Source organism: Lemur catta, chromosome 11 (assembly GCF_020740605.2).
Source record: "Lemur catta isolate mLemCat1 chromosome 11, mLemCat1.pri, whole genome shotgun sequence".
Taxonomy (NCBI): domain Eukaryota; kingdom Metazoa; phylum Chordata; class Mammalia; order Primates; family Lemuridae; genus Lemur; species Lemur catta.
The window spans coordinates 77,567,530-77,594,804 of record NC_059138.1 but is presented as its reverse complement, the minus strand read 5'-3'; the positions used below and the strand labels follow the sequence as shown (position 1 = coordinate 77,594,804).

Below are 27,275 nucleotides of genomic sequence, written 5' to 3'. Positions count from 1 at the left end.
TTATTAAAGCCATAGAACATTCTGGAGAAGGAATGGGTTAACCCCCGTGAGTGGAGGTGCCCTGAGTTTAACAAGATTTTCCCTTTTATGCTGATTCCCTAATTTTATGTTAATCAGGGGGTGGAATATTCATGGTTTTTTTTGTTTTTGTTTTTGTTTTTGTTTTGGAAAAGGGTGGAGAATTCCCAGAACTGGGAACCTTCCCCATTTTTAACCTTGTAATTTCCTGGGGTTGCCATGGTATTTGTAAACTGTCATGGCGCCGGTGGGTGTGCTTTTTACCATGTTAGTGAGAGCAGGTCACTTGAGGATACTGTCACCTTACTTGTTGTACACATTTTCCAAAGACCCTCCTTTGTGACCTTGGTCATATCTCCACTTTATGGCCTTTCTACCTCTTTCTGGTTGGTCAGTCCTTGGAGACCCTCTTGACATGTCATCTGTTCCTTTTTTAGAAGCCCCCGCTGGTCAATTTGTTCCTCCTATAGTGTACACAGGATCTCCTAGTGGCATCTATTTCTCAGTGGAAACCCCCTAGACAAAGCATCTGTTCCCCTTCCTCCTTGTCCCAACCTAACAACAGCAAGCCCACTCTCCATGGTTGGGTCTTTTCAATTGTTGGGATTTACTGTAGGGTAATTGGGCAGCTTTTTAGCTGGTCTCTTTTTGTAGAATCACAGACTAGTATCTGGTGGTATTTTCTCTGGAGCTCTACAATTTCTCAAGAGAAGAATCTTCTTGTCTCCTACCTGGGCCTAAGTAAGTGAGATGCATCTGTCTGGCTGCCAGCATCCTGGGGATGGGGAAGTGGCAAGATCCCTGCCCTCAGCTTCATTCTCAGATTCCTTCAAGTCTTGGGTCTTCTCAGGGTTCTGCAGGATGAATTAACTCCAGCATTTATGTCATAGTGTTCTGTTTTCTGGTAGGATAGCCAAATTGTACCTTCTCCCTTCCCTTTTCTGCTTCCAAATATCTTTTGGAATCTCTCACCCTCTGATATCTACTCCACATTCTTTTTGTCCACTTTGGTTCTTGTGGGGTATTGGGTGGGAAAGTTAAGGTGATAAAACTCTGAACTTAATTGATTATACTTCACAAACACCCCCTGGGTCTGCACTTTTAGCCCAATTCGCCCTTATTTGTAAGTGGCTCCTGAGTGTCAGCTGGCCAAGGCAGGAATCTCTCTTCTTATTGACTTGGATTTGCTTTTATGTGGCCTGTCATGTGCTTCTCACCCATCTGGGAAAACCCCTCAATCCCAAATTCTGTATGTGAAGCAACCCCGCTGAGGCCAGGGGAGAGCTGCGAGGCCTCTGTGTATGCACGCACAGTGTCCTTAATAAACCAGTTTCTCCATGCCTGCCCTTGGCAGCAGGCAAGTGGCCAGTGCCTCTGCCAGGAGTCCCCAGGAGACACAAAGTCTAAACAGCAGTCACCTCAAAAGTTGTCCGTTGGCCCTTTGTCTCCCTTTTGGCAGCGCAACATGCTGTAGAAGCAGTTATCACTCCAGACCTCCCAGGAATGAGTGTTATTTTTCCTGGACAGTTGCCTCTTCCTAGATAGGAAAGTAAGCAGGGAAGGGAATTGACATTTAATGAGGTAGGCATCATGCCAGGTGCTTTATATAGGTTTGCTAACCTCATTCTTGTAACAACACTTTGAGGAGAGTATTATTACCCTCATTTTACAGATGAGGAAGCTGAGTTTTAGGGAGGTTAAACAGCTTGCCAAGGGCATGACTGGTAAGTGGCAGAATGGGGATTGGAACCCAAGTATGTGAAGCTTACTTGATATAGAAGCCCTCCAGTAGTCCACTCTGGATGACAATGAAGAGGGTGGCCTCGGTTCCCAGGAAACCCAAAGGAACCTGCTCTGTGTTAAGTAAATACCCAGGAGGTGCTCAGTAATGTGGTTTGAGGGAACAAATGTGATGGAAGAAGGATTCTCCTTTTCTAAGTGCTCTAAGATCTTTAAGAATATCTTGAATTATAGATCATTGTTTAGAAGAATCCAGAAATCTAAATACAGAACCAACTTTCAATTGTCCTTGGCCAAGAAATATATCTTGGCTATCTGTTATTACCCAAATCAAATTTTTATCATTACGTTTAAGGCCTTGGGTGGGGAATCCATTGGGAGAACAACTTTGCCAGTCCATGTTTGAGAAGCAGGTTGACTTTTACAATAATCTTCAAAAGAATGTTTTAGACAGAAACAAGGAAAAAAAATTTAGATTCAAGAGGCAAGATAATTTGGATCTGGGTCTTGTTTCTTAATTTCTAGCACTATGGCCCTATGTGTAGCCCAGGGTCTTGGTGTGGGAAGTGACATCAAATGTGAGCAAAATATTTAATGGTTCCAATCTACTGTGCCATGTGGGAATTCCATTAGTTAGAACAAAGTGATGGTGAATCAAATAAACCATTTCTTAAGAGCATGTTTGTCCAGTTCTTTCTTTTCCTCTAGAACATTTGTTCGAGTATTAGGGAGAACATAGGAACACCAAGTCTGGCCCTAGGTGGGAATGGAGGTTGGTACTAAATTGTTCAGTAAAGAGAAAGTCAGGAGTGGGAAAACAAGTGTGTGTGTGTGTGTGTGTGTGTGTGTGTGCATGTGTGTGTGTTTGCATGTGTGTGTGTTCACATGTATGTGTGCACACACATGTCATCATCTCAGGCATTGCTCAGATACTGTTTGGTGTTTGGGGCTCACCTTTCTTATTCTGGCAAGTAGGTGGGTTATGGATGAGTCAGTCTAGATTATAGGGGAAGGACGATCAATGTCTGCCTCTGCAAGGCATTATGTACTGCCTTAGCCAGGTCTCAAGTAATTATGTGGCTTTCTGAAAAATTAAAGTAAAACATCATCTTCACTTTTTCCTTAATTTAGTAGAGATTGGCAGCTCAAAGCATATGGCATGAGTGTGTAATTTAAGGGAAAATAGATTAATATGCCACCAGGCAAAAGTTTAATTTATGGCACTAGATGACTAATGGGAGCAACTAGAACTATGGATTTATTTTCCTATCAAACATAGCAGAATTTATACCACTTATTTCTTCAAATAAGAAATTCTTCTTTAGGAATGTCATAGTAAAACAGCCAGAGGTTGGGTGGGACATAGACAAATGAATGTTGTCTTCCTTAATTTCTCCCTCCCTCCTATCTTTCTGTTCTACCCATAAAAACAGAGAGATCGTTATATATTCCCTGTTGTGCTGGGCACCTGGGACTGGGATGGAGTCTAATGGGCTATTCCCTGCTGCAGATTCACTTACTTTGGAGACAAGCATATCATCAAAAAAAAAAAAAGTGCAATATGACTACAGCTGATAGTTGGAAGTAGAGGATGGGGAAAGTAGAAGGTAGAACAACTTTTATGTTGGTGGTGACATGGGAAGGTGAAGGTCAGAGCAGACGTCACTGAAGAAGTGATAGTTGAGTTGGGTTAAAAGTGTGAATAAGCCAGGGGAATGTGTACCCATGTCAGGAGTGGTGTCAGCAGAGGGGAGGAAAGTGGGGACCTCTAGCCAGTGGAAAACGCGTATTTAAAGGCACAGTGGATGGTACTCTTGAGAGAAGGCAGATGACTGTAGCCTGGAAAGATAAGAGTGATGGGAGATGGGGAGGCTGAGCAGTAGGTAGGGAGGGCCTTCTCGGTCATGTCCAGGGTTCACACTTGATTTAGCAGACAAGAAGGATCCAGCAGAGATAGGTTTGTTCCATTGTTTTTAAATCAGTTAATTTAATGTTTATTTAACCATACAAGGACTTGTACAAAACGTGCAAAAGATGCCCAAATTACAAAATGTTACAGTTGGAAAGGATCTTAAGTATCACTTAATCCAATATTTTTCTTCCAGATTACAACATTAACACGATGGAGAAAAACACTTATGAACACAATGCTTTGCGGAAGAGCACACGGTTATGTACTGGAAATGTTAAGGAGCAACATCAGATTTCAGTTCAGGGTTCTTGATAATGCCAAACATAACATTTCCTCCCACAGGTACTTTCTTCTGTTGAAACCAAATAATCTGTGTGTAACGTTCTTGTTTTAGAAAGACAGACTGGTTTTTTTGGTCTGGCTTATTTAATATATTTTACTTCATTTTTCTCATGTTTATGTAACAATATTTATAAATCTCTTGTTGTTCTATCCTTTCTGTGTATTGTCAAGAGTAATCACTGTTGCTATAGCAAATTTTCATAGTAATTCATTGCTTCTCTCCCCCAACATTTTAAAATTATTTTATTTATTTTTGTTGTGGCAAAATATATGTAACATAAAAAATATAAAATATACCTTTTTAACCTTTATAATTCAGTGAAATTAAGTATATTCACATTGTTGTGCAGCCATCACCACTATCTCCAGAACTTTTTTAACATCCCAAACTGAAACTCTTCCCCTCCCTGCAGCCCCTGGCAACCACCATTCCACTTTCTTTCTCTACAAATCCTCAACATTTTAAATGAAAAATTTCAAATATACCGTTAAGGTGATAGAATTATGCAGAGGTCATCATATACCGTCTACCTCTGTTCTACAGTTAACATTTTGCTACATTTGCTTTTCCACAAATGTACCCATTTATCTATTCCCCTGTGATCCCTCAGTCCATGTTACTTCTCCCCATGTTGGTTTTGGTACATGTCAAAGTAAGTTGCAGATATTAATTTCTTTCCCCCTAAACACTTCAGCCTGTATACCTTACCCAGAGTTCAACATTTGCTTATGGCAATAAGTAGATATCTTCAATTTCAACAACAGGGGACTGACTTTGTTAGATAGTTCAGTGCTTTAGCAAAAGAACTCTGGTTCCATTCAATAGGAGAGATAAGATGGGGATGTTCTTGGAGGAAATTACTCTAAGGTCTGTTGCAGACCCAAGATATATAGGTGTAGATACATCCTAGAAAGTCCTCAAAGATGCATAAACAAAAAATCTAAGCAATAAAAAGAAAACCTAGCTCAACTTAATCTCTTCAACTTAATAAAGTAAAAGGAGTAAGAGCTTTGGAATCAGATAAATGTGGGTCATCATTCCAGATGTCCTGTGCATCTGTCTTTCTACCCATCCATCTTTTACTTTGATACATAAAGGACTTTATGTGGCTTATAAGAACACAGGAAAAAACTGGAAATTAAATAAAATCCACGAGCAGGGATTGTGTTAAGATTGGAACCTGAGTGTCCTGGCATCTTTAATGACGGGACAAATGCTTATGATTCTTTGACCATAAGGCTCACCAAAGTTGTATAACCCTGGAAAATCACTTAACTTTTGTGAACTTCAGTCCTCTCATCTATAAAATGGGGAAAATAAATGCTTACCCGCCTCAGGGTTGTGGTGGAAATTATGTGGGTGAATGTCTTTGAAGGGCCTGGCACAGTGCCTGGCACACTGGCACTCAGCAATCATTAGTTCCTTTCATGCCACATGACCTTGTGACTTCTGTTCCTACTATTAATAAAAGTAGTGTGTAAAGAGTCCAGCAGAATGAAAGCTTAAGTTAGTTAGAGTCCCAGTAATTGAGGTTTTAGTGCTCCTGGCAACTGTTCTGCTTCCCTGCCCATTTCCCGGCGGTAGTCTCAGTTGTACTCGTTAACTGTTCGGTTTCATCAGTGCTGGCAGAGGTTTGTTGGGATGCTTCATTGTTCTATCTTTTAAAATGCACTAACAGGGTAAGGCTATATGATTAGAAACCAAATAAAACAAAACATGTCTCTCAGTGTGGGATGCTTTGTTTGGTGGCTTAGAGCATTTCCCCTCTCATTTATAATTCTCCAGATGTTGGCAATGAAGTTGATGCCATGATCTGCTCATGTTTAGAGGTCAGTCCGTGGGCAGCAGACAAAATTGTTGAATAGTTCACTCCAGCTAGATTGTTGCGTGTTTCCTCCAGTTATTTATGTATCTCAGCACTGGTTGGGCTGTCATTTGGCATTCCAACTTGCTGCTTGGCACTTTGGTCTTCTGACAGCCCTGAATTCCAGATTTACTCAACCTCGATAATTCAGTAGCTATATTTAGATGTTGTGATGGTTAATTTTATGTCACCTTGACTGGGCCACGAAATGCCTAGACATTTGGCCAAACATTATTCTGACTGAGTCTGTGAGGATGTTTCTGGATGAGATTAACATTTGAATCAGCAGACTGAGTAAAGCAGATTGCCCTCCCAATGTGGGTGGGCCTCGTCCAATAAACCGGAGACCTAAATAGAAAAAAAAGGCTGAGTAAGACAGGGAACTTCTCCTGCCTGACTTAGGCTGGGACGTTGGTCTTTTCTGGCCTTCAGACTTGAACTGAAACAGCAGCTCTTGGGTCTTGAGCCACCAGCGTTTAAACTGGAACTACACCATTGGTTCTCCGGTTGCCAGCTTGCCAGTGCGGATCTGGGGACCCCTCATCTTTCACAATCTCATGCGACAATCCCTTATAATAAATCTCTTTTATCTCTCCTGGTGGTTCTGTTTCTCGGGAGAACCCTGACTAATACAGATTTGTCCTGGACCAGGACATGCGCCAGAGCTTGGAGTATTAATAGAATCATTGTTTCTATATAAATATAGCAGAGGTTATTTGCATAAGACAGAGTGGGATGTTTTCCATGTCATAAAAAATAATAATTTTAAGGCATATATTGATTGCTTATTATTATGCGATGGGGTCATTACCTTATTTAATTCTCACCACAGCCCTGCAAGGCAGTTTTAGAACCTGTGAACAGGAGCCGAGCCAAGATTTAAACTCAGGTGTATCTAATTCTCAAGCCGGCACTCTTTCCACCATGATGAGAGTGGATGTCAGGGGGAATGAACAGTTTATTTCTTGGCAACATTTTATGCTTTTTATGGTTCTGCAACTAAGGATTAAAAATACTTGTTTTAGAGATCTTTTAACATTTTCTGTTTCACATTCTGTTGTCTGACTTCACCCTGTAGCCCTCTCTGACGTGGGCTTTAAAAAACATTTTCCAAAACCACTAATGCTTCCTCTCCCTGGCCTTGGGTGCAGTCTCACCTGCTTAGTGACTGAATGAGTGCATGGGGCCAGAGCACGGTCCCCACAGCTATGTTGGCAGAGCAACCATGCCCCAAGCTGATCCACCACAGAGGGGCTGAGTGGGGGTTTCCATGGCCCATGAAGTCTGGGGAATACTGCATATCTCACCTCGTTTTGGAGGCTCATAATACACCATAGCAAGTTAAAGCTCTCAAATGTCCTCTGGTAAAGGTATCCTCTTCATATTTTGTAACCCAGCATTTCTATAACTTCCTTAAGAAAAGCCTGTTTTTGCCAGTTAATAATTCCCTGCAACATACTATTATTATGGGAGTTACTGGCCTAGGCATGGGGTGGATGTTTGGACTTGGTACCTGTTGAGGCTGGAGAGGAGCTAGGTGTGAGGGACCTTGTACCACGCAGTTTAGGTACAGGCTAGTCTATTTAGGTCTCTTCTGGGGTGAAGGCCTGGAGGCTATATTCGCATTTGCATAAGGACAGTCAGTGTCTGAGGTGCCTTGTTTCTAAAATTCAGGAAACAGAAAGAGAAGCTTCCGCAGAAGCAGCTTTCTAATTCTGCAAACTGAGTTGATGAAGAACACGCATGCTAGAAGCAGCATATGGGGTATATTAGAAGGATGAAGCAAAGCCACACGTGTATTTGAGGCCCAAAGTGGGCTGTCGAACTATGATAAGCACTTGTGTCGTGTCCCACCTGGTAGCTTCGCATTCCCTGGCCCAGGTCAAGGCCAGGATGATTCTGGCCAAGCCCTATGACCTCTGCAGCTGCACACTGTGACAATCCTAGCAAGCAAGGGTGCTGAGGGTGACACATCTCGAATGCCACTGTCTGGAGGGAAGGGACTGAAGAGGAAGGCAGGATTTCAGGTGTGCCGGTAGGGGGGCACCGGATCTGCCTGTCGTGGGAAATCTGATTGTTGTCTGACTTTGCCCTGTTTTCCCCTCTGACAAGCGTCTGCCTCTCATCAGAAATGCCACCGATATGATGTCTGGTTTCTTTCTCAAGACGATTTTCAGTCTTCAGGCCATCTGAACATGGAAAATTCTTTTTGACCAACAGGACTGTTTTTTTATAATGAAATAACAAGATAAGATTTATAAATTTCCTATGTGTTCTAGATCATAGAGGATACATTGAGCCCAGTCCCTGCCTTCAAGGAGTTTAACACAATCTAGAGGGGCAGATTGTCTTCTAAAGAAATAAGGACAAGAAATTAGTAGAAAGATATGCAGATCTTGGCTGGGGCTGGGGCCTGGGCACAAAGGAAGAGTGTCCCAAATAGTGAGGAAGGGGAAGGTGAAACTGGAGGCCAGAGCTGCGAAGGAGCCAGTCACTCAAGGGGATTGCACGCCGTGTGGCTGGAGTTCAGACGAGGTTGCAGACTGGTGAGGAGAGGTGCAGGACAGAGATCAAGCCGGAGAGAAGGAGGGTCCAGGCAAAGTGGCCTTTGTGCCGTGCTGAGCACCAGGGACACCGTCCTCTGAGTAACAGGGAGCCCTGTCATCACACTCACCCAGCAGACTGAATGGAGGGACTTAAACAAACAAGCGAAGAAATAAAATTAGGGCTCGGGACTCAGATGTAGTAGTTGGGTTAGTAGTCTCTTAACCACTCTGAGGCTGTTCCTTTATCTGTTCAATGATACCTGCTTCTTCTCTTTCACGACAGTTTTTTAAGTTGCTCTGACATCATGCATGTGAACTTGTTTAGCAGTAGAGGGAGAAATGACTTGACTTTAAGTAGTAAAACTCCACATACCCTCACTACAGTCAAGCAAAATGTCATGTGCTTCCTTCATGGTCTTACAACAACAAAATTCGCCTCTTCCTTCATTCAAGAATTGGAAGAGAGTGTGACTAAAGGAAGATAAGGGGCTGAATTCTTGGAGTGGGGATTTGAGTGCGGCTGTGCTGGAGGCAGCTTGGGAGAGGAGTGTGGTAGCATCTCTTCCCAACTGTGTGTTCAGTGACATCATGTTGGCAGCCTGGGATTGGCTATGGTGGGAGTATTTACACCACAGGAATCATCAAATGCTACAAACAAGGGCTTCTTCTCTCCTTCCATCCCTGACAGCCAGTTGTTAAACATTTACCAGCACACCATTGCCACAGGGGACATTTGCACGAGCAAGAGAGCAACAGGCAGGGGGGTCACACACTACTGCTAGGGAAGGATGAGCCCTTTACCATCTAGTCCTGCATCAGGGTGACTCATTCAACCTTTGGGGCGTTATCCCTGAGATTGAGAAGTGATCCAGAGTGTCGTGCCTTCCCTCATGCTCTCGGCCTGTGGAGAGAGGTGTACAGAGGACCCGTCTGTCACTCGGCCCACCCTGCCAGCAGTGTTCACAAGCACAGCAGCTCATGTCAAGGGTCTCTCCCCACTGGCACGGCTGGGCTGGCTGCTCGAAGCCCACATGGTCCATGGCAACACTTCAACTGTTTTTGCTTATTTTCTGTTCCTAATTTCTTTGACCAAGTCGCTGGGTGATAAAGAGAAAAATAATGTCTTCTATATTGTCACTCTCTCAGTCCCCAGGAGACCATGCCAGTGAGACTCCTTGAAGACAGAGCCCTCCGCCAATTGACAAAGTGTGTGAAGACAACAGCTGTAGGCCTGGCACAAAGCTGGCATAAATGTGTGTGGAATGAAGGGGCGGTATGGCCAATGGTACAACCCAGGCTCTGGAGAAGTCACACCACCTTTCTAAGCAGCTGAATCTTATCCCAAGCCGCTAAATTCACTGATATCCCCTCAGCAAGGACTGGCCGGAGTCCTTGAGTAAGTTAGTCAGGGGTAGAAATGATAATGACCAGAGCAAGAGATGTAGTTGACATTTTGCAGCAAACAGATGCAAAAGAGAACGGGATTTTGCAAACACTCATAACTGGCAAGCTTGCTTTGACGGTCAGCTGGAGGAAGTGATCCTGGCGTGGGGTTGGGTGTGTGGGAAATTGGGGATTAACGTTCTGTAGTAAGTTCTCACCAAGGACTTCACTCTTGTGATTGCAGAAAACAGGCTATTGACTGGGTGGCAAAGGAACTTGCTCTGCTGAAAGGCGAACCCGTTAGGTAGCCATTCTACATAATCTTCTAGGTATTCTTGAAATGACTGTGTTTTCTCTGTGCATACTTTAGTTTAAAGAGGCAGCTAGGGTGACCGTCTTGTCCTGGCTTATAGGAGACTTTCCTGCATCTAAAACTGAAAATCCCACAAACCTTCTTAGTCCTCGGCAGAGGGGACAGTCAGTCACCCTCAAGGCAGCTGTGGTGAAAGCTGTACTTTGTCAGACATCGGTACTGACTAGGGGATCACTTTGGGCAAATTGCTTAGCCTTTCTGAACTTTACTCCTCAGAAAAATGGAGAAAATAATCCTGAATTCCCAGAGTGCTGTGTGGATTCAGCAAGGCAGTGCTTTTCAACACACTCAGCATAGTGCCTTGCATATAGTAGATGTGCAGTAAGTTTTTCCTTACAAAAATATAGTTTTTCTATCATTTTGGCTTTTCTGTTTTAGCATTTTTGAAAGAAAACCCTCAAAGCAAGTAAGTGGGAGACTTATCCTCTGCAAAACCTTTGGCAATTTCTGCTCTAACCTCCCGCAGACTGTCTTCCCGGCCAAGCAGTGGGGGCCAGAAGGGAGCTCCACATTCACTGTTGATCGTGTCCAGAGCCGATGGCTCGACATTTGCCTGGCAGCCTAGGCTAAGCAGAAATGTCTGTGTTTTTCACTGGGGGAGAGGGGACAGCCCTGGCTTCTCACCCTTGGTGTCAGATTCAGGTCACCTAGAAGTCAGCATCTGCCCAGAGCTCCCAGCTTTGGAAAGCTGTTTGAAAGCCCCAGCATTTAGTGGCCAGCCGGGCTGGGTCCAGGTAACCTGGAGTCCAGGGAAGCAGGAGAAAGATCATACAGCCTTCGACATGAAGGGAGGGAGCACAGCAAAGGAAACACTTTCCACAGCTTACTTTAAAACACACAAATCAAGGGAAAAATATACATTTTTAAAGAAACTCCTTCCTTCCTCTTTGCTCACAGGCTGCGTGCAGTAAGCATCTCCATCATGAACAAAAAGAAACATCTTTTAAATCTGTAAAACACCCTATTATTTCTCTCAGGTTGGTTTTAAGGCCTTGTGAGTCAGCCTGCAGGCTTCTGCCTTCTTAGAATGCTGGGATGAGCCTAAACAGATGGTGGTTTTGAACCATGGGCCAAAAGCCCTGGAGTCATCCTTAACTCCTGTCTTCTCTCACATGTCCAGAATATATTCTCTCCACCTCCGTGGCTACCCCCTGGCGGGCTCCATCGTCTCTTGCCTGGGTAACTGGATGTAGTCTCCTACTTGGTCTTCCCCCGCCTGCCCTTGCCCCTACCGTGGTCTGTTCTCAACTCAGCAGCCAAAGTGGCCTGTATAAAATGGGCGTCAGATCACCTCCTGCTCTGCTCCAAGTCTTGCAGCGAGTCCCATTTCACTGAGTAAAAGCTTAAGTCTTTGCAATACCTGATACATGGGTTTTCCCATCCCCCCATCACTTCTGGCCTCATTTCCCAGGACCCTCCCCTAGCTCTCCCAACCCCAGCCACATTAGCCACTTTGTTCTTTGAGCCACCAGCGTACTTCCGCGTTAGGGGATGGCTCTAGCCCTTGCCCCTGCCTGGCATTCTATTCTGCTCACTTGCTCATCTCCTTCGAGGCTTTACTCACATTTCACCTCCTTGATGAGGCCAACTCTGACCACCCTGGTCAGTACTGCAACCTGCCCTCCCTGCTCCATGTACTCCCAGTCCTCTACTCTACTTGGTTTTTCCCCACAGCTGTGGCCACCAACGTAGCATGTAATTCAGTTACCTGTTATGTTTATGTCTTTGCTTCAGCCTCAGAGAAGATCATGTCAAATGTTCATCAAGGCACAGGGGAAAATTGCACAGGTAGACTTGAGTTCAAATTCCATCTCTACCATTTATTCCCTGTCTGAGATGTGTAAGTTACCTAACCTCCCAGCGTCTCAGTTTCCTCATCTGAAAAATAGTAATAATTAATTTGTTTAGCAAATTTTAAATAAGCACCAGTGCTGTGAAAGGCATCGAGGATAGCGAGGTGACTATGAAAGGCACAGTACTTGTTGTTATACAGTTGTAAAGTGGATCGAATGCAAGAACGTATAGAATATGCATGTTAGAAAACTTGACACATTTGGTACTTGTTAAATAGTTCCGGTTTTGAAGAACTTGAATGTGCCTTCTGTTAGTTATCTGACCTTTTAGTTCATACTATTCTCTTTTAGTGCTAGGAAGAACAAACTAGATTAACACACACATGTGCGGTGGCTCGCACATGTCATTGAGCCACGGCAGGACTTTTTGGGGAAGGGGTGTCCAGGAGGGTCCAAGAGCCTTCTAAAAACATATGCAAATTATAATATACACATTTTACTTATATAGGTAGAGACAAAATCTATAACTTTTATCAGGTTCTCAAAGGGCATCCTTGATCCATTAAAGTTTAAAACCTTTCTAAAACCCTATGACTGGTCTGCTATTCTGGGCTTGTCTAAACAAAGATTTGAAATGGAATCTCTGAAATGACAATTAATTCCAGGGTCGAAGATGGTTTTTGTCTGGTATTGGTGCTGAGCCCCCTGCTTCCCAGGTGGTAAGAAGAAAGCCTGTGCATGTCAAGGTCATTGCCTTCTGAGTCCCTGGAACCCTGGAATTTAGAGGTGTGCTCCCACGCAGATGAAGCCACTCCTGAGACGGCAGGAATGACAGCGTAAGAAGAGTAAGCACAGGTGTTAGGAATGCTTCATTAATCTGGGGTGAGACAGATCACAGAGGGCAGAGCCTTGCAGGCATTCAGCGTAAGTCTGAGCTCTGATTTGGGAAGCCTGTGAAAAGGACCGTCCCAAAGGGAGATATATGCAGGAGTGTTATTGTTTTACTATTATTATTATTTATATTATTAACAAGAAGGCTGCTGGCTCACTTAGCGACATGCATTATTTTCAGCTTCATAGTATTTAACCCCAACTTTTCCCTGTCTTCATTTCCATGTATCATTCCAGGAAATTGTTTTCTTTTGATTTTTTTGTACCTTTTATAAGATGCAAGAGATGAAAACTAGATGAAAGGAATGGGAGGAGTTTAAAAGGTAAGAAAATGGTACCCAGAAACTATTTTGTCCTGCCTTAATGAAGCACACAAGAACAATTTTACTATGGTCTCTCAACTCCTCTTGGAGAAGGAAAAACGCTGTTGAGGCAAAAGCAAGACAATGGATTGCGGTGGTAGAGGAGTTTCCTGGGGAGGATCTGCAGGGTTTCTTATCTGAGGTCCCTAACTGTTTCCAGGATTATACATGTTGCCTAGCATGCTTGGATATCTTCTGTTTGTCATTGGAAACCCTTGGGAAGAGAGTGTTGCCTCCCTGTGAACCTGTGCAGCACACACCCCCTGAGGTCTTGGAACCATCATGGCCGCGCTGTGGCGTTCTGAGACTGAAGGTCCATTTGTAGACTCTTGAATGAAGGACTGAAACCATTCCTATAAGGAGAACTGCAGGCATCTTTCTATTTTAGCATTGCCACTGTCTGCAATGCCTCTGTCTGTGATTTTAGCCTTGGGCTAGTGGTTTCCTGTCTACTTTATCTCTTTATTCTTGTTTGTAAAGCTGTTTAAAGATGGCTTGAAGTGGTCAGTAATTGCAAAGTCATAGTAGCATTGTCAGAGGGCCCTTTGTTGATCAGATACTGGGACCAGCCTCTCAACTCACACCAAAAATACCTACTTCTGAGAGGCACCAGTGTTCTTGTAGGTCAATGACAGGCTTCGGTTCAAGTGCAGTTCTGCCACTTACTATTTGACCTTGGTTGAGTTAAAGTTTCAGTGTGAGGATTTCATAGGATATCATGCTTGCCAAAAAAGGTAGCACATACAATAAATAGAAGCTATTATTATTATTACTATACTACTGTTACTAGTTGTGTCAGTAGCAGTACTTACGTTTGGAGAAAGGAGAGACTTTGAGATATGCCCTCTTGATACCATCCAGGGTTAAACCTGCCCTTTCAGTAACAGTGACAGGCTCTGTTCACATGTGGCCCATCACACATGGCCTTTGAGAACTATATTTTGACAACTGCTCAGTTACCTAGATAGCTGAAAAATATGTCAGCCGTGGCTCCCGATGCATTATTGATGTTGGCTGTTTTCTTTCAGCTGCATTGCACGATCCTTGTCTGCTGAGAACAGGAAGGGTATTCTCTCTCTCTGTGTCCCTTGGAGGCAAGCCAGAGTGCAATCCTGCTCCAAAATGTAACTTCCCTTTAAAGGTGAAAAGCATGAGTCACACATCTGGTCATCCCTGTGGTTTATTTCCTCTCAGCCTCTCCTGGGCACCGCTTCTCCCTGCACCATTTCACGAGTGATTAAAGACAGGCCAGTGCGCTCTGCTGGAGTGAGGTCAGAGCTGGTGGTGCAAAGAGGGATTTTCCTCTGCTTTGCAAACACCCGCGACGTCACAGAAGCCCAGGAGCGCTATCAATTGCAATTGCTGCCAGCAAAGCACCGTCTGCCGGAATATTGATTTGGCGCCATGGTTAGCAGCAGCTGGGACAAATGGGGCCTCCTTGCTGCTGCAGGGCTCTGGCCGCCTTGGCAGACCAGGCAGATTAGAAAAGCCTGGTCCTAAATGTTTGCAAATGCCAACCAAGGTGGGCTCAGCCAGCAGATCTGTGTTTCAGGCGGCACGAAATTGTGCGGGGTGAGGCTGCTGCCAAGATGCCCAGCATCATGTATTCACATGTATGTTTGAAGAGCAAACTCTGATAAGCCCTTAAATTTAAACGCCTGTTTAAAAAAAGAGAGAGAGAGAAAAGTCTAACCTCTACATTTTCAGGAGTCTGTTTTCCTTGAAATACTCTGCAGCTTTTTCAGAAGTGGTTTTCTTTCCTTCCTTTTTTTTCTTTATGTTTTAAATGGTTTATGAGGATGCATTTATTAGTAGTGGTTTCCAGGGCTAGATAGTAATGGGGGAGGGTAGATTACCACTGAAATGCTATTCAAATTTATAATCAAATTGAATGATATGAGTCTTGGTGCCAATATTCTGACATAAACACATTTTTATTTTGATGAGAATGTTGTTCCTAAAAGCCACAGTTATCAAATAAAGCTCCCGAGGTCACCAGTAGTAAATGACCAGTCCTCTGTCAATAAATCCTTAACGAAGTTTGATTTTGCTATGGATTGCAGAGGCTTTTTGAAAAGGTCATGTGTTAAAATTTCCTATTTTACCAGCTAATTCCAGCAGATTGTTTGAGATAGATGAATCTGGCAATAAATGAATAGGAAAGTGGTCAGAAGTCGTAGGCAATAGCAGCATCCTTAGGAATTGCTTGGAATTGATCTTGCATAGTGGTTGATTTCTGATGGGTCGAATCATATATAGAATAGGAGTATAGGGAATATCTCATTATCAGTAAGAATCTACATGGCAAATGAGTCTGATTTGGACACAGGATGCAGAGGGTACTTCTGCCATGTTATATGCATGAGTGAGGCTGGGACTGAGTTTCACAAATGCTCTTTGTGCCAGGGTGGGGGAGGGGAAATATTAAATGAATTCTTTCTTATTTAGAGACTCATTGATTCAGAAGGCTCTGTTTGCTTTGCCCATGGTGAATGCAGAATGATTCCTAACAGGGTCTTAGCTGACTTGATTGGAGCTATTTTCAAGGACTCAGCACACTTTCCTTTCAATGCTTTGGTTAGAATTCTCAAGTGCTTCCTAAATCCCATTGAGGGAATAATTTTCATCTTCATTTACATCTAGCCAAGGCAGTAGGGAAGCCACAAAGCTATATGTGTGACTGTCCACCTGGTTCCATGGGTACTGGAAGCACATAAGCAGTTTGAGAGTCTTTTGCTAAGATTTGTTGTGCATGTTAATTACTTTTAAATTGTGCCAATAAGTTTTTTCATTTCTTCCCATAAATCAAGTCCCACTCCTGCTTATAGGAGCCCATTTATATCTCAGAAGTAGAAATATATACAGGTCAACTTCTGATGGGACCGTCAGTCTGTTTGTGTGAAGGATTATGGGCTGAATCAAGGGCCTTCAAGGTCTTTTTTGTTAGCATGAATCTGTTAAAAGCATGTGGGTGGAAGGGATTCATAGAAATGTTATTCTTTTATTCTCCTGGGTCTTAAAGTCCTTTCACTTCTAAGAATCACAGGGACTGGAATGGACCATTTCGATGTCCCCAAGGACAATTTTGAAAATACTGTCAGGAGTAGTCAATATCCCTCATTCCCCTTGTATGCCGAATCACACAAAAAGTAACATTTCACTTATCTGCAGGGTGCAGGGGACAATAATTTTCTGCCAGAAAATTGGAAGGTGCAGCTGCTAGTTTGGAAGTTAACCCTTTATGCACTGAAAGGTAACTCTGAGCAGCGTTTATTGCCTTTTCCTGAATAGCCCCACGTCTCCATGTCTAGTTGGAGATTTGTTTGTTTCCATGTCTGAGTTTTGCTTTATGAGTATAAGCTATATGCCAAGAATCACTCACCTTGGATCATAAATGAAGTAAATTTCACAGTCTTTCTCTGAGAAGCCCAGTCAGTCACTGGCCAATTGGTCTGCTCCGCACTGCAGGGGCAGTGGCGGGGACAGTGATGGACAAGACATTGGTGATCTCTGCCCTCCAGGAGACTGCAGTTGAGTGGATCCTTAAATCTGCCCTCAAGGCTCCCCTCCAGCCCCACCCACCTGCCTGCTGACCTCATCCCAGGCCACTCTCCCCCTTGTCACATTACCCCAGCCACAGCTTACCTCCTGCCAAGTCCTTGAGCTCCTCATACTCCTCCCTGCCTCAGCATCTCTGCACGTGTTGTTCCGTCTTGTCAGAAATGTTTTCCTCCTACTTTTCCCTGTTACCTGGCTGTCTCCTTCTCCTTCAGGCCTTGGTTCAAATGTCATCTGCTCATGGAGGCCATCTGTGACCACCTGGGTGGATTAAAGCTGGCTGCAAAAATCTTTGTCACTCCCATCCCTCCACCAAGAGATGGGGTTTATTTCATCTCCCTTTGAATCAGGGCTAGCCCTGTGGTTGCTTTAATCAACCAAATGCAGCAGAAGTGATGTTGTGCCAGTTCTGGGTCTGGCCTTTAAGAGGCCTGGCAGCTTCTGCCTCCTCCCTCTTGGAACACTTGCTCTTGCAATCTGGCTGCCATGAAAAGAAGCCTAAACTAGCCACATGGTGAGACCATGTGGAGAAACCATGTGGAGAGAGACAGGGGTCTCAGCCTTCCAGCTGTCCCTACCAAGGTACCAGACGCGTGAGTGAAACCATATTGGCTATTCTAGCCCCAGTTGCCTTCTGACCGCAGCTGCATCAGAGATCTCAGACAAGACCAAGAACTATCTGGTCAACCCACAGAATCATGAGAGAGAAAAAATGATTGTTTTAAGCCACTGAATTTTGGGTGTGGTGTGTTACACAGTGATAGATAGCTGAAATGCCACTCTATATGTAAATAAGTCCTGTCCCCATTCTCTGTACTGCAGTCTGTTTATTTTCTTTTCAGCACCTTTTGCTGTTTACAGTGATGTAGCTCTTGTTTTATAATCTGTTTACTATCTATTTCCCCAATTAGCTTGAAAACCTATGGTACAGAGACTGGAATATTTTAATTGACTATTGCATAGCTAGTATCACAGAGTACATGGCACACAGTAGGCACTCAGCAAATGCTTGTTGAATGAATGAATGAATGAATGAATGAATTTTAAAGGTTCTAGCGTTTACTTGTTTGTGAGATCTTTGCCCCCCAGATGCAGAGATAATAATCTGCAAATCTTCACCTCTGGTGGCCTTTCAAAAACAACTTTTGAAAACCCGTTTTTATCCTTCTTTGCAAATCAGACTTCTACTTTGCATCTGCTACACACCTGCTCAACAAATTCTAATGCTTCTCTATTGGCAAGAGTATAAAATGTTTCAGCTTTCATGTGGTTGTCCAGGCCCACCTCAGTCTGCATAGTCTACCTTTGCCCCATTAGTGACCCCTTCTTGACCACCTGACACCTGTCACATCCAGTTCTTTGTTCTTATCTGGGCTGCTGTGCACCTTTCCACTTTCCGGGAACCTCTTTGCTCTAGTCCTACTCATTTCCCAGAGACCCCCCTTCCTTCAGGAAGCCTTTGCCAATGGCCTACAAATTTAGTGGGCATTCTTAACTGAGCAGACCATTGACCCAAATCCTCAGGTGGAGGTGGAAGCCATTCTTGAGCCCAGGGAAGAAAGTTTAGGGACCATGGAGCCCTGGACCTGGAGTCCAGGGACATAGCTGCTAGTCCCAGCTCTGCCATCAACCTGTGCAGTTCTTAACCTGCTTGGGCTGCTCGTTCCTTATCAGTAGAATTAGGAGCTTGGGTAAAGGGCTCGCTAAGATCCCTTCCAGCTCTGAGGTTTTCCATATTCAAATTGGCTTTACAGTGATAGAAAGAACAACCCGCTGATTTATGTATATTTGGGTTAGAATTTGGCTGACTGTAGCATCAGCAGTTTTACATGAACAAAAATTTCAATTTCATTAGTACAGCCAAATTAATTCTGCTGGGTTGGCAGTGTGTTCTGAGAGGCAGAGTGGCCAAGGGGCCAGAAGTCAGGAGGCCTGCTCTGTATTGCTGCCCTGGTACAAGCTGGTACAGTGATCCCCAACCTTTTTGGCACCAGGGACTGGTTTCATGGAAGACAATTTTTCCATGGACCAGGGGTCAGGGGATAGGGTGTTGTGGGTGTGTGTGTGGTGGGGTGCGGAGCTCAGGGGGCGATACACGGCCCATTTCCTACCAGGCCATGGATCAGTACCGGGCTGTGGCCTGGGGGTTGGGGACTGCAGAGCTGGAGGATAACAGGCCATCCTGAGGGTAGCCTGCAGACCTCTTGGACCTCAGCTACCTCATTTCTAAACTGGGGATTGATAGGACAGCCTGGCTAATAAACTATCTAATGGAGAAAAATAAACTATCTAACAGAAAGTAAGAGGAATAAACTCACAACACATAATTGCCCCTTGGAATGGAAAGATCACAGCACAACAGCCCCTTCTCAGATTAACCACCTGCAAAGTCTTTTTTCACAGCCTTGAAGATCCCTAAGCAGACAGCAGGGGTGCAAGCTCTCTGTCTCAGTTCCTGCCAGACCACATTTCAAGGACCCTAACAAGGCAGTCTCACAGAGAAAAAAAAAAAAAAGAAAAGAAAAGAAAAACAGTCACAGCAGCTTCACAGCCATTTCCTGTTATCAGCCTGCAACATGGACTGTTATTTACCATTTTTCCCTATAAAAGCTCCCAGCCCCTTAGCCTCGGGGCCAGCACTTCTCCTTCCTTTCTATTGTGCTGTGCCACCCTTCCCACCTTTGGGAAGTGAAATAAACTTCCTTTCTTTAAAGCTATTCTAATCTTTGTGTCAATAATTGTTTCTCATGCCATGCCATGAATCCCCACCCTAACGGGGATAATAATAATAGTAATGTGTTTCATTCACTTAAGGATTGTTTTAAGGGGCTAATGTATATTAAATGGCTATGATTTGATAGGTTGTTATCAAAAAGTTATTGAAACAAAATTATTAACATCAATGTATCTATTTATCAAGGTAACACAGGCTCTTATATATACCATGGGTGCTCCGCCCACCCCAGGGCTCCAGTATAGTGTTCCAATTTCCTTCCCTCATGTTCTGGTGTATGGATGAGATAGGGAGGAGCTACTATTTTATGAGGGTCTGCAGTGTTCAAGGCACTGGTCATACATTGTTTCTTTAACTCCTAATAACAATCCTCTAAGGGATTATTAGTTGAGATTCTTTTAGCTGTCATAACAGAAATCTGACTAAAACGAGTTTAAGTGTGAAAGTGGGAGGGGCATTTCTTACTATTTGGTTCATATAACCTAAAAGTCAATGGGTAGTTTTGGCTTCAGGCATAGCAGGATCAAGGAGCTCAAATGATCCTTCCACTTATTTTTCCTTTGTCCCTCTAGTTCTTCTCTCTGCTTTTCTCTGTGTTGATGTCATTTTTTTCATATATTCTGTCTACATGATAGAAAAGATAACCCCAAGGCCAAGATAACTTCAATCTTCATAGCTTGTTGTCACAAAGAAAAGAGGAACAGATCATCTCTTTCTCTCCCAGCGGCCACATGAAAGCTCCCATGTGGACTGGATTTGCTTTAGTCACGTGTTCAGAGGTATGGAGTACTTGGCTCTGACTGGCCAACGTAGGTTATGTCTATTATAGTCAAATCTGGCTTGGTGGGTATGTAAGCATTGGAAAAGGATCCAGAGGTCACTGAGCCCAACCCAGCCATGGCCAGAGAAGAGAAGGGTCTTGTCCTAGGTGGTGCAGCAAGGCAATACCACTCCAGGTCCTTTCCTTGGCCTGTGCCATCTCCATTGGAAGAATTGCGTGAGCTTTTTTTGTCGGAGCAACTGAAGGATCCTGCCACAGAGAGGGGCAAAAACTGTGGGTCACATGCAAGCTATGTTGGACCACCCCTGAGCTGGGACACTCTTCTGTCTCTTATTTCATCTTCTTCTCTTCCCCATCTCTCTGGGCGCACAGTGGAGACGCTGGCTGTTCAGAGTCCCATTTCAGATATGGGGGGTGGTTAGAATGGAGGCATCTCTGGGCTTAGCCAGTCCTCTGCCTCTTCCATTACCTCTTTTTTTTTTTCTGGAAGGTGGTTCCTGGGATATATTCTGCCCCCAAATCATAGAACCAAACAGAGAAGACATCAGAGGGAAAAGCAGGATGTCAGTGTCACCAAAGAGGTCCCTTTCTTGCCAGGGAAGCCAGTGGGAGAGAACAGCCTCTGGTGACAGTACATGGTGGGGGCTGGCTCACATCTGGTGTGGGTGGGAAGGAGGGGCTGCTGTGCCTGGTGGTGTTACTTCCGACGTCCTCAGTGCGTCTCCAGAATGTCCCCCTCCACAGACTCTGTTAAAGAGGCCAGTGCCAAGTTGTGAAAATGGATCAAGGGCACAGGCTGGCATCGTGGAGGTCAAAACAAGCAGTCATAATCTTGTAGCTGGAAGACCAGTGAGTGCTCATGGGTGACAGTGCTTTGCTTTTTCTGATTTTGTCTATTTGCTCTGCTTTTCCTCCTTTTTGAGCTGAGGAGCTTGTCTGTTGTTGGTACCTGGATCTCTCTCATGGAGCCCTGGTTTTCATTTGCCCCGTGGTTGTTGGTGCTCCCGTGGCAGGTTCCTGGAGGGCTGCCCTCAGTGCACTGGGCATACTCTGAGCAGCAGGCACCTCCACGTGTGACCGTGCCTGCCCCTGCTAAGCACCACCCATGGCTCCCTGGCATCTGCAGCACAGAGCCTGAGCTACTCCCATGTCAACAAGGGTCTGGCTGACTCTTCCGGCATTTTCTCCTGCTGTTCCTAGTCATGTTTATAGTCAAACCACATAAAACTGTTTGTGGATGGCAGGACACCCCACCCCTTCTCATGTTTCTCTGCCTCTTTTCATGCAGGGTCCTCTTTCTGGAATCACCTGCCTCTACCTGCCTTCTGTGCAAGCACCTTCTACTCAATCTACCTTCAAGACTCAGTTCAAATGTCACCTCTACTGTGTAGCCTCCCTAATTTCCCCACAGCATTAATGGCCCCTTCATCTGTGCCCCTGCAGCCCTCCCCTGTCTATTGTGTACCTTTTACTCATCTTTTATATGTCTGCAGGGAGTGGCATAGCAAAGGAAAAAGAACATGAGCTTTGCTTGCTGGTCTGGGTTTGAAACCTGCTCTGCCACTTATTAGCTATGTCTTTGCAGAAGTTATTCTATCTGACCTTTGGGAGCTCCTTTTGTTTTTACTTGTAAATGGACATAATGAAACTATGCTGAAAGTGTTTTGTTGAGAATGAAATGAACTAATCCGTGATATACTTAACATGGTGCCAGGCACATAGTAGTCCTCAGTAACTGGTAGGGTGGTGGTTGTGGTTTTTGTGATTATTATTGAATCATGAAATCTTAGAGATGAAAGGGACCTGAGGGGTCATTCACATGCCTAGAAGACCTGATTCCTATTCACTTGTCCTTGAACTTTGCTTGGGACAGAGAGCTCACTTTCTTTCTAATCTTTGATAATTCATAGTTATGATAATGCAAAGGTTTGCTAGTACTTAGGCCAAATTACTGTATGTATATTTGGGAGACTATTTTAAATTGTTGCTTGTATGTGTATATGTGTGTATGTATGTATATGCATGTGTGCATATATATGTATGTACGTATGTATGTCTATATGTATTAGTGGTGTTGGACCATGTGAGATTTCCTAAAGAGTCTTACTCTAAAAACTGGATTAGAAAGTCACAATGGAAATTAACCTCCAAGGCAAACTTGTGAATGGCTTTGCTTTTTATTAGACCTTTTTTTCCCTGGGGCAGTTTGCATCTGTTTTCTGCTGGCCTCCGAGCAGAATGGCAGTAGAAATTGTGGCTTGTAGTGTTGCTGCAGCTACCAAGAAGACTCTGTGACAGATGAAGTGGGAACAAAATCTGAGTGACACAATAACATAGTGCATCTAAAAATAGCAATATTTTGTTGACAGAGAGAAGACAAGCTTATTTTTAATGTGGCTTAGGAGAAAGGAATTGTAAGTTATTTTGTGGTACTTTGGCCTTAGTTTTCTCATCTGTAAAGTGGGAGCATTGGGCACTCAGAGGTGGGATATGGAGGCAGAGGTGGACTCTGTACCTGAGAACTAACTACCTGCTTTCCCATTCATCCAGAGCAGCTCTGTCTTTAGTTTTTGAAGCTGAAGTATGCATTAGAGTTCCTTATAGGATGTTATTTGAAATAAAATATTCTGTTGCTTCAAAAATTTGAAAACCTCTAAACTAGATTATCTTTCAGGCCCCTTCCTACTCCAAAAACTATTATGGCTCTAAAATAAACCAAAATTATATTTTTAGCAACATACATTGTTTAGTTTCTTTAAAAAATTTCTAAAATAGGACAAAGTTTTGCTTCAGAAACTTTTTAAAAGATTTTTTTTGGTCTTTTCTCTCTGATTTGGTTAACTGCAGTGAAAGGCTGTTCCTTTCCTTTTTCTTACAAAATTTGCTTTTTTCTGACTTAATCAAAATCACACTAACACTAAGAAAAAGTCACAGGCATGGTGTGTAGCAGGAAGGTGAATATCATCCTTTCTCATTCTCTTGTTCTTTTTATACCAGGCCAGTCCTTAGAGAAACTATGATGCGGTAAAATATGAATTCAGCACTATTCATCTCTCTTTTCAGCAATTCCTTTTCCTCTCTCCAGATGACCTGAAAGAATCATAAAGGTGAAATGAACATCATAAATCTTTTTGCCTAAATTCTTCACTTTAAAGATGTGGAAATTGGGACTGTGAGGGGGACAGATTTGTATAGAATAAGGTAATGAGCTGTAACTCAAACTCTGGACTCCTCTAGCTCAGTTCTCTTTCTAGTAGGTCTAGAAAACCTCCTAGTGCTTCAGTTTTCTTATTGTAAAATGTGGATGATAATAATAATATCTGCCTCATAGGGTTGTTTTGAATATTACATGAGTGTGGAACACTGTTTGGATTACAGAAAGTTTCCAGTACACATTTGCTGTTGTCATTCCTATACTTTCATATTCTGACAGTGGCTGCCCAAGGGGCACACACTGATAGAAATACTCCATTTGGGAACCAGGCTCCTGTCTTCCATCCTCAAAACAAGTCACTAAGATACTTTCTTCTTTGGGCATTCCATTCCCCCAGGTCACTGCTTCTCTGCTGGGTGACATTGGAGGGGTAATTGGTTTTATTCAGATAAATGAATTCCATGTTAATATATTGGGTGCTTAATGTTATTTTTGCCTGGTAATAATGCCTTAACTCAGTAAAGATATATGTGCCTCCAGAACACCTTTAAGCACTGACTTTAATGGGGTGACTTCAGATTCTCTGACAGGTGAGTGGGTAAGTCATTTTTCATCAAACAGGTCTGTCATCTCATCTGGAGGCACCAGATTCTTCTTCTGCTAGAATGTATGGGGCCAGCCGTGCCATCCCTATCACCCTCACTTCTGATTTCTGGAAAATAAATGCCAACTATCAAGTAGGTGAGGGTTTGGATTTAGACACTATCATTTTATTCCTTTGTCAAGGTCACATGAATGGAACTTTACTTGAACAGTGAAAAAAACTGGTCCTCATTTTTAAGGTTATCTTACTTTTGAGAAGCAGGCAATTATCTGATGGATAGAAGAAAAATTCTGGGAGTGTGACTGAAAGAAGTGTTACCTGCCATTGCAGAAAAATACTGCATAGGTCACGCTACACTCTAAATCTCAGGAACCTTGGGTCCCAGGTTTGAAGTGGTCCCTGAATGGTGGCTTCACCTAGAAGGGAGTTTGACAAGTAGTTCTGTGGTGTCAAGGCTGCAGTCAACTTGAGCATGGATCTTTGCTTCCCCCGTCTTTGTTTCCTCTCTTAATCTCTCCTCCATCCTCAGCTCCCAACTCCATACCTGGTACCATTCTTCCAGAGCATTCTACTTTTTTGGCACTATGAATGACCTAGGAGAACACTGATAGTGAGTTGCAGCTTTGAGGAGCTGAAACTCTTTCCCAGCATCAACAGCCGCCCAGCCAGCACCCAGCAGGGCCCCTTGAGGAGTGTGTGGCATTAATCTGCAGAAACCTAGCTACCTTGTCACTGTTGGTGTATTTTCTCAACTCTCCTCCCCCTGAGAGAGAGAGAGAGAGAGAGAGAGAGAGAGAGAGAGAGAGAGAGAGAGAGGGAAGAAAACTTCTTAACATCAAGACTTTCTGAGTGTGGTGTGTGGTTACGGTCGTCCACATCAATTGCTTTAATATTAATATTTCAAAATGGACCCGGCTCTCGGGCGGGCGTTTAGTGCGCGCGGCAAAGGAAACCTGCGGGCGGAACCTCCGCAGAACCTGGCGGCTGCTGCGCGCCCCTCCGGCCCTCTAGGAGGACACAGACTTCCCTCCCCTCGCATTTGCGCGCTCGGAGCCTTGCTCTTCAGGAGGTGCGGGAGCCGGGAGCCAGCGCCGCAGCCCGGTTGGGGGCCGTGGTGGCCGCGGCTGCCCTGCGGGGGCGGCTCCGCGCAGGCAGAGGCTGGAGCCGGGCGAGCGTGTGCCCTGCAGACGGCGGTGCCCGGCGCGCCCCTCCCTCCGCGCCCGCCGTGCCAGCCCAGACGCCAGCCCCGGCGCGCTGACAGACGACTTCTCTCACTTGTCAGTTTTCTCGCCTGTCGGCAGAGCTGCTGGTAAGTGAGAGAAAACAGAGAGGGGGCGCGGTGGCAGCCAGGCAGGGGGCGAGGGGGCGGGGGCGCGGGGCGGAGCCCGGTGCGCGGCCTCCGGCTCAGACCACCCCGCCCGCTTCTCTCCCCTTCCCACTTTCTTCCTCCTCCTCCTGCTCCTCTTTCTCTTCGCTTCCTCTCCTCCCCACCCAATCCTCCCTTTCTCCTCCGAACCCTTCAGCTGCCACGCTGATCGCGTCTGGGGCTTTGTTTAGGGGGGAGAAAAGAATACGAACAGACCCGAGGTGCTTTCTCTTAGGAGCCGGAGCGCAATCCCATGGCTGGTTCCCGCAGCTGTCTCCGGGGCGCACCTGGGGCCGCGGTCGCCCGCCATCCGAGCGCGCTCTGAGTCCGAGTCTGGGGGCGCAGGAGGGGGAACGCGCGGAGAAAGTGACAGGCAGACGCGCCGGGCTGGGGATCGCTGGCCGAGCCGGCGAGGAGGCGGGGAGGGGAGAGCCCAAACTCTCTCAGCTTCAGCGCCAGTGATAACCTGCAGCTATGGAGTCCCCGACCAAGGAGATAGAAGAATTTGAGAGCAACTCTCTGAAATACCTGCAACCGGAACAGATCGAGAAAATTTGGCTTCGGCTCCGAGGGCTGTAAGTAAACCTATTTACTTCTGTCGTCCCATTTCCCGCTCCCATCCTTATTTTACCACACAGCGGCAGTCACCACTGCTCACCCCGTTCCTGCGTGGCCCTTTAAATACGCCCCTAGAAGTTCCACAACTGCTGCTCTGTTAATTACAGTCACTGCTCCCTTCCTTCCAACACCCAGAGGGTTGTCTTTCTGTCTTACAATACCTTGCTATTCCAAGTCATGCTTTCTTTGGGAAAGGGGAGATGTCCTTAGATGAGTCGGTTGTAGTAGCACAATACTCAAGAAGGTATTTCTGTTCCTTTTTGCCCCGGGGAGAAAAGTTTGGGCACCCAGGCAGGGACTTTAATTAAAGGAAGAGGTTTTCTCTGCACACTGCTTTATAAATACCTGGGCAAGTGGTCCAAGAATTTACCACCAGTTAAAGTTTAACGTGCATCTGAGTGTTAGATTCTCCCCTCCCTCTCCTTAGCCCAGCTGAACTACTGATATTTTCTTAGGATTCTTTATAGTGAAAAAAATGCTTGCTAGAAGGAAGGGCTATTATGCAAGAAGTGAGGGTCAGAAGCAATATTGGAGTTTCCTAGCAATATTTGAATAGCGAAATAGGGCATTTGCTCTTAATAGAGTGGCCAGAATTCTGGTTGGACTGATGGGTGGAGATCTCTGAATTTCATTCACTTCATTGAGTTCAGTCTGATTTTGGGTACTGAGGAGAGGTGACCTGAAAATATGTGGTATTTTCTGTATAAAGATTTTGTAAATGATGACCTGCTGTTCACCAAGTCAGGAAGCTGGAGTGAGAGCTATGCGTGTATGGCTTGCTGCTCAGTTGACTAGGCAGGTCCCAGAGACACCTTCCGTGAATACCAGATACCCATTTCATCAGATATTTGGCATCAGACATCTAGTGTGGTTTAAAAACATACTTTTTCTCCAAGCATATTCTCCAGACATTCTGTTCCTACCAAGGGCACTGATGGGAAAACCAGCTCCTTGCCATTGTGTTTGTTTTGTTGCCGTTATTGTTTTTGAATGCACACACACACTCACATACAAACAAAAACCAAAACAAATCCACAATGTGTTGATCTAAGTTAGCTTGATATTTAAAGTTTCTAAGGGAAAGCAATAAGGTAGTGTGTGTTTCTTTAAGAAGTCCCTATTTAAAGGTGCAATTTATAAAAGCTGTTTCATCAGTAATCAAAGTGAGCTTCCTTGCCATTGATACAAATGGGAAACCATGTCAAATAATTTGATTTTTGACTTGTCTGGCTGCT

At 44.5% G+C, this 27,275-nt stretch overlaps 1 protein-coding gene and 1 long non-coding RNA gene across 8 annotated transcripts in view; one reads left to right on the top strand and one right to left on the bottom strand.

Moving 5' to 3' along the window:
* PDE1C (phosphodiesterase 1C) overlaps positions 1-27,275 on the top strand; it is a 483,316-nt gene that overhangs the window by 175,363 nt on the left and 280,678 nt on the right. For 2 of the 7 annotated variants that reach the window (XM_045564391.1, XM_045564393.1), the window contains exon 1: positions 25,508-25,997. The exons of the other annotated variants lie outside the window; for them this stretch is intronic. In XM_045564391.1, coding sequence (XP_045420347.1) covers positions 25,897-25,997 — 101 coding nt within the window. In that variant the 5' untranslated portion in view covers positions 25,508-25,896. Of the gene's footprint in view, positions 1-25,507; positions 25,998-27,275 lie in introns of those variants that run through there. 7 annotated transcript variants of the gene reach the window in all.
* Positions 23,257-26,338, bottom strand: LOC123647148. The gene is made up of 3 exons (XR_006738147.1): positions 26,202-26,338; positions 25,639-25,950; positions 23,257-23,388 (listed from the first exon to the last, which is right to left on the bottom strand). It is a non-coding gene; the product is annotated as an uncharacterized LOC123647148 (long non-coding RNA).